This window comes from Chiloscyllium punctatum, chromosome 13 (assembly GCF_047496795.1).
Source record: "Chiloscyllium punctatum isolate Juve2018m chromosome 13, sChiPun1.3, whole genome shotgun sequence".
In the NCBI taxonomy this organism is placed as follows: Eukaryota; Metazoa; Chordata; class Chondrichthyes; order Orectolobiformes; family Hemiscylliidae; genus Chiloscyllium; species Chiloscyllium punctatum.
Window position 1 is genome coordinate 90,066,903 of NC_092751.1, and position 7,697 is coordinate 90,074,599.

Below are 7,697 nucleotides of genomic sequence, written 5' to 3' on the forward strand. Positions count from 1 at the left end.
CACCTGCACCTCCACACACATCGTTTACTGCATCCGCTACACCCGATGTGGCCTCCTCTATATTGGGGAGACAGGCCACCTACTTGCGGAACGTTTCAGAGAACACCTTTAGGACACCCGGACCAACCAACCCAACCACGCCGTGGCTCAACACTTCAACTCCCTCTCCCACTCCACCAAGGACATGCAGGTCCTTGGACTCCTCCGTCGCCAGACCATAGCAACACGACGCCTGGAGGAAGAGTGACTCATCTTCTGCCTAGGAACCCTCCAACCACAAGGGATGAATTCAGGTTTCTCCAGTTTCCTCATTTCCCCTCTTCCCCCGCCTTGTCTCAGTCCCAACCCTCGAACTCAGCACCACCTTCCTAACCTGCAATCTTCTTCCTGACCTCTCTGCCCCCACCCCCACTCCGGCCTATCACCCTCACCTTAACCTCCTTCCACCTATCGCATTTCCAACATCCCTCCCCCAAGTCCCTCCTCCCTACCTTTTATCTTAGCCTGCTTGGCACACTTTCCTCATTCCTGAAGAAGGGCTCACGCCCGAAACATCAATTCTCCTGCTCCTTGGAAGCTGCCTGACCTGCTGCGTTTTTCCAGCAACACATTTTCAGCTCTGACCTCCAGCATCTGCAGTCCTCACTTTCTCCTATTCTGATTCTTGTACGTTGGGACAATTTCTCACGTTCAAGTCTCTACAATTTCTGTGCCATGAAAGGACAGGCTATTCACACATTTATTCAAAATTTTTAATTTCATAGAAGTCCAGTCCATTGCAAAAATATTGACAGCCTTCTGATGTCAATTTTCAGATAGCACAAGGCCGAATTCTCCCATTTACAGCACCCTGCTGTGAGTCAACATTGACCAGAAACTGAACTGGATCAGTTCTATAAATACATTGGCAGGTCAGAGGAAGGAATCTACCTACTGATTCCCCAAAGCCTGTCCACCACCTCCAAGGCACAAGTCAAGGGTGTGATGGAATACTCCCCACTGACCTGGATGAGTGAAGCTATAACAACACTCAAGACGTTTGACAATCCGCAGGTCAAAGTAACCTATTTCACTTGTGCCCCATCCATCCCATTCTACATTCACTCCCTCCTCCACTGGGAGACAGTGACAGCAGAGTCTATCTTGGAACAACCAAAGCCCTTTGATAGTGACTTTCAAACTCGTCACTTCTGCCATCTAGAAGGATGAGGGCAGAGGGAATATGACCCCACACAAGTTTCCCCTCCAAGTCGCTCACCATCATAACTTGGGGCTACATTACTATTCCTTCACTGTCAAAATCCTCGAGCTCCCTTCCTAAGACACTGTGGTTGCGTTAATATCACAAGAACGGCAGTGCCTCAAAAAGTCAGATTACCACCACCTTCTCCAGGATGGGCCCAGCCAGTGACACCGATATCCTCTGAGTAAAATTTGAAAAGGTGAACAGATAGATGTCACTCTGTTATTTAACCAATACGAAAATCTTTCATTTTTTTTCCTTCTCCTTTCTGCAGTTTTCTCCCCCCCCCCCTCCCACTGCAAATTTTAACGTCTCAAGCTTACCCAGAGGGAATGGAGAATGGAGGAGGCAAGGCTGTGTCCAGGCTGGCACGGGAGCCGGGTCTGAGAGCGTGTCGCTGTGGGAGACCGTTCCTGGGGGTAGGTCGCAAGCTGAACACCAGCGTGAAGCGGCAGCAAGGCATCAGAGTTAACGTTTCGGGTCGAGTGACCCTTCCAGTTCTCAGGGAGGGTCACTCGACCAGAGACATTAATGCTGATTTCTCTCCTCAGATGCTGCCAGACCTGCTGAGCTTTTCCATCAACCTCTGTTTTTGGATCCACATTACTTTGTTTCATGCAAGTCCTGTGCCTTCATGGTTCTATCCACAGCCAAGCTGTGCTTCCTTTCAGATCGGTGCAACTTTAAGAACAACCAAGACATAGAGTCACAGAAATGTACAGCATGGAAACAGACCCTTCGGTCCAATCCGTCCAACTAGATATCCCAACCCAATCTAGTCCTACCTGCCAGCACCCGACCCATATCCCTCCAAACCCTTCCTATTCATATACCTATCCAAATGCCTCTTAAATGTTGCAATTGTACCAGCCTCCACCACTTCCTCTGGCAGCACATTCCATACCCATAACCACCCTCTGCGTGAAAAAGTTGCCCCTTAGGTCTCTTTTACATTGTTCCCCTCTCACCCTAAACCTATGCCCCCCTAGTTCTGGACTCCCCCACCCCAGGGAAAAGACTTTGTCTATTTACCCTATCCATGCCCCTCAATTTTGTAAACCTCTATAAAAGGTCACCCCTCAGCCTCCGACACTCCAGGGAAAACAGCCCCAGCCTGATCAGCCTTTCCCTGTAGCTCAGATCCTCCAAAGCTGGCAACATCCGTGTAAATCTTTTCTGAACCCTTTCAAGTTTCACAACATCTTTCCGATAGGAAGGAGACCAGAATTGCACGCAATATTCCAACAGTGGCCTAACCAATGTCCTGTACAGCCGCAACATTACCTCCCAACTCCTGTACTCAATACTTTGACCAATAAAGGAAAGCATACCAAACGCCTTCTTCACTATCCTATCTATCTGCGACTCCACTTCCAAGGAGCTATGAACCTGCACTCCAAGGTCTCTTTGTTCAGCAACACTCCCTAGGACCTTACCATTAAGTGTATAAATCCTGCTAAGATTTGCTTTCCAAAATGCAACACCTCACATTTATCTGAATTAAACTCCATCTGCCACTTCTCAGCCCATTGGCCCATCTGGTCCAGATCCTGTTGTAATCTGAGGTAACCCTCTTCGCTGTCCACTACACCTCCAATTTTGGTGTCATCTGCAAACTTACTAACTGTACCTCTTATGCTCGCATCCAAATCATTTACATAAATGACAAAAAGTAGAGGGCCCAGCACCGATCCTTGTGGCATTCCACTGGTCACAGGCCTCCAGTCTGAAAAACAACCCTCCACCACCACCCTCTGTCTTCTACCTTTGAGCCAGTTCTGTATCCAAATGGCTAGTTCCCACTGTATTCCATGAGATCAACCCTTGCTAATCAGTCTCCCATGGGGAACCCTGTCGAATGCCTTACTGAAGTCCATATAGATCACATCTACTGCTCTGCCCTCATCAATCTTCTTTGTTACTTCTTCAAAAAACTCAATCAAGTTTGTGAGGCATGATTTCCCACGCACAAAGCCATGTTGACTATCCCAAATCAGTCCTTGCCTTTCCAAACACGCGTACATCCTGTCCCTCCGGATTCCCTGCAACAACTTGCCCACCACTGAGGTCAGGCTCACCGGCCTATAGTTCCCTGGCTTGTCTTTCCCGCCCTTCTTAAACAGTGGCACCACATTTGCCAACCTCCAGTCTTCCGGCACCTCACCTGTGACTATCGATGATACAAATATCTCAGCAAGAGGCCCAGCAATCACTTCTCTAGCTTCCCACAGAGTTCTCAGGTACACCTGATCAGGTCCTGGGGATTTATCCACCTTTAACCGTTTCAAGACATCCAGCACTTCCTCTTCTGTAATCTGGACATTTTGCAAGATGTCACCATCTATTTCCCTACAGTCTATATCTTCCATATCCTTTTCCACAGTAAATACTGATGCAAAATATTCATTTAGTACCTCTCCCATTTTTTGTGGTTCCACACAAAGGCCGCCTTGCTGATCTTTGAGGGGCCCTATTCTCTCCCTAGTTACCCTTTTGTCCTTAATATATTTGTAAAAACCCTTTGGATTCTCCTTAATTCTATTTGCCAAAGCTATCTCATGTCCCCGTTTTGCCCTCCTGATTTACCTCTTAAGTATACTCTGACTTCCTTTATATTCTTCTAAGGATTCATTTGATCGATCCTGTTTATACCTGACATATGCTTCCTTCTTTTTCTTAACCAAACCCTCAATTTCTTTAGTCACATCTTTCTTTGTTACACAGTTGCCACCCTCCACCTGGAATGCAGGCCAATCTTTGATTGCCAATCTCCTAATATGCACCTCAACACTCTGCTACAATTAGTAACCTCTTGTTGCAGAACCTGATATATTTACCTACCCCTATGGAGTACAGGGTACTTGCACAAACTAGTCACTGCGAACTGGAGTTCATCCAAAACTCACTGTCCCGTCTTTACTCATGACACCTGTTCACCCATCACCTCTGTCCTCACTGATCTACATTCCCAGTCAGAAAACACCTCATCCTCCCTTTGAAATCTTTCTGGGGGGGGGGGGGAAGAGGGGGTGCCCACTAACTCTAATATCCTTGAGCCCCCTCGCCCTCTGGGATAGTTGTCCTGTTGAGGGTCTGATTTTCCTTGCTCTGTTACCAAGGTCCACACTTCTAACTGCTTCAACCTTATCCCCTCATACACTCTCCCTAAATCTCTCTACCTTGTAATAACTCCTTTGGCACGCTCTTAACGCAGCACGATGTCAAATTCTGCTTTACGGAGACAGTTAATGGAGTGGCAGCTCAATGGGAGTTGTTGCTGTAGTATATCTCATGGTTTTACAAAGTGAGTTTGTACGATCATAGAGACTGACAGTCAGACAGCATGGAAACAGACCCTCGGTCCAACCCTCGGTCCAACCAGTCCATGCCCACCACGTTCCCAAACTAAACTAGTCCCACCTACCGGCACTTGGCTCATATCCCTCCAAACTTTTCTTATTCATGAACTTATCTAAATATCTTTTAAATACTGGAACTATACCTGCATCCATCACTTCCTCTGAAAGTTCATTCCATACACGATCCAAACAGTGTCAAAATAATCGCCTCTCATGTCTTTATCAAACTGTTTCTCTCACCTTAAAAATATGCCCACGAGTCTTGAAATCCCCCATCCTAGGGAAAGGACACCTTATCTGCACCTCTGAAGGGAAGCAGGGCTATGGGGAACGCCCCAGCAACCAATGAATTGCCCTTGCACAGAGCTGACACTGACTGGATGGTCTTCTCCAAAGCACCACTCAATCCAGAATTGTAACTTGGTTTTTAAACACAGAAGACCACGGACCCCTGAAGGTACAAACTACAGAACTCCGTCATTAAATTAACACTGGCAGTTCACATAGGGGCCGTGCTGGGAGTCACTGTGCCACAGCTTGCACTAGCATCAATGAAAGAATGAAATGTTTGGAGCAAAAGCTTGATTGTGGAGGCTGCTACTATTCAGCTAAAGTATTAAATAGACGCTCCAGCTCTCTGGTCATGGCATCATTTGGAGAGGAACCAGGTGTCCTTGACAAAAACCTTTCTGAAATACTAATCCAGTGACAATGACCACCGTTCCAATCACAACTCTACTTCCAGAATCATTTTCAAAACATTCCATTATCCATTCATTAGGTACAGGCGTCACTGGCTGGGCCAGTAGCTTTTGCTCATTCCGAGTTCCCTCGGAAAAGATGTTGGTGAACCACCTCCCTGAACCCCTGCAGTCTGGGATGGGATAGATACAGGTGTAGATACACTCTCTCCATCACTTTTGACTATCATCTCAAACCTGTGTTCCTTCTGGTGACCAACCCAGCTCTGAATAGAACCAAACCTTCCTTATGAAAAAAAAAAGTCTTGCAAAAATCTACACTTTTAAACTGACCTCACCATCCCCATCAATCACTCCCAGGACAAGGGCAGCACAGACTTGAAACTGAGTAAAGGTCCCTCTACTCTTTTAAGCTGAAATTAAGGTTCTCCCCATACTGTTCCCCAAACACTTTCAGGACAAGGACAGCACAGACCAGAAACGGAGTAAAATTCTTTTAAAGTGAAATTAAAGCTCCCTCTACATTATCCCCATCAAATACTTGAAGGCAAGGACACGACAGGCTAGAAAGCGAGTAAAGCTTCCTCTACTCTTTTAAAACTGAACTTAAAGCTACCTCCACATTGTCCCCACCAAACACTCCAAGGACAAGGAAAACATGGGGTAAAGCTACCTGTCCTCTAAACTGAAATTTGGCGGCACGGTGGCACAGTGGTTAGCACTGCTGCCTCACAGCGCCAGAGACCCGGGTTCAATTCCTGCCTCAGGTGACTGACTGTGTGGAGTTTGCACATTCTCCCCATGTCTGTGTGGGTTTCCTCCCACAATCCAAAGGTTTGCAGGTCAGGTGAATTGGCCATGATAAATTGCCTGTAGTGTTAGGTAAGGGGTAAATGTAGGGGTATGGGTGGGTTACGCTTCAGTGGGTCGGTGTGGACTTGTTGGGCCGAAGGGCCTGTTTCCACACTGTAATGTAATCTAATCTAAAGCCCTCGTCACACTGTCCCATTAAACACTCTCAGGACAAGTACAGGTTGGAGTGAGATACTGAGTTAAACTCCCTCCAGTCTTTTCAAATGAAAGGAAGGCCTCTTCCACACGATCCCAACAAACACTGCCAGGACAAGTACAACATGTAGCTGGATACGGGGTAAAGCTACCTTTACTCCTTTAAACTAAAGCTCGTTCTACTTTTTTAAAAAAAATTCAGAGGAAAGATCCCTCCTCTTGTAAACTGAAAGCAAAGTCAAACAGCCCACTGAAAAACACAGCATTGAGTCAGATACAGAGAATAACACCTTCTGCTCTCTCAAGCTGAAGCTCGCTCTCTCTCTGTTCACTGTCTAGAGCCGAGCTTTGTCAATTCACTGGGAAGCCTTGTAGGGAGCTGATCTTCAAATCGACCGCGCTGCCGACCATAGGAACAGGCCACAGCAAAGCGAATTTATCCGGACACTTCAAACAGGAGGGAGGGTGGAGGGGCAAATTCTCAAAGAGAGGATTACACACTGTGGCCACATTTCTCTCTCTCTCTCTCTCTCTCTCTCTCTCATGCATATACACAAAGGGAAAGAGTGTTTTGGGGGAGGGAAGCCAAGCTGCAGAGGCTCTTGTAAAGGGGTTCAAGGGGAGAGAGGCTGCTGTGTCATGTCAGGGTCTTGATGTCCCTTACCTCTGGCACTCAGTACAGTCCGGTCTTGTTGCAACCAGCGGGCACATTGCTGCAAGTCACCCCTGGTCAGCGCTTCAGAGAAAGCGGAGCCTGGAGCCGCCCAGTGAGACGGAGGGGCTACAGGCTGCATCGAGAGTTCCAGCCCAGCTCCCGGAAACAAAAATAATTAAATAAACTGACACCTTTTTTTAAAAAAAACACACAGTTTGCAGAATTGTAACCCCAGCAAAAAGAAACACTCGGTCGGCAAAAATTTTCTTTTGGGATTGAATAATGCTTCTAAAACAAAATATATATTATATATTTTTTAACGTTTTTATTGATCAGCTGAGACTTGTTCAATAATCTTCCCAATATTTCGCATTGGACGGTGCACTGCTCGAATCAATGCTCTTGTTGATTATCTTTATGATTTTAATTGAAAAGGACAGTTAAATAGATTAAATTTACAGAAAGGGAAATGGAGTCGCACCCGATCATGTAATAATATTTCTCAGCAGGTTCATGAGGAAAATAGGTTAATAGTAATAATTAAAAATAGTGAATGAACCTTCCCCTCAGTCAGGATCACGCTTTGGTGCCAGTCACAACAACTTACATTTCTATGACACCTTTGACGGTGTAAAACACCCCAAGGTGCAATGTGTAGGAATGTTATCAAACTAAAGTTGACAAATAGCAACCACATTAACAAAACAAAAACACGAGTGCAGAATTTATAT

At 46.2% G+C, this 7,697-nt stretch overlaps 1 protein-coding gene across 1 annotated transcript in view; it reads right to left on the minus strand.

Annotated features, from left to right (window-relative positions):
- LOC140484636 (palmitoyltransferase ZDHHC17) overlaps window positions 1-7,122 on the minus strand; it is a 37,022-nt gene extending 29,900 nt beyond the window's left edge. Inside the window, exon 1 of the mRNA XM_072583188.1 lies at window positions 6,976-7,122. Within this exon, the coding sequence (XP_072439289.1) occupies window positions 6,976-7,105 (130 nt within the window). The 5' untranslated portion in view covers window positions 7,106-7,122. The remainder of the gene's footprint in view (window positions 1-6,975) is intronic.
- Between the last annotated feature and the right edge of the window lie 575 nt (window positions 7,123-7,697).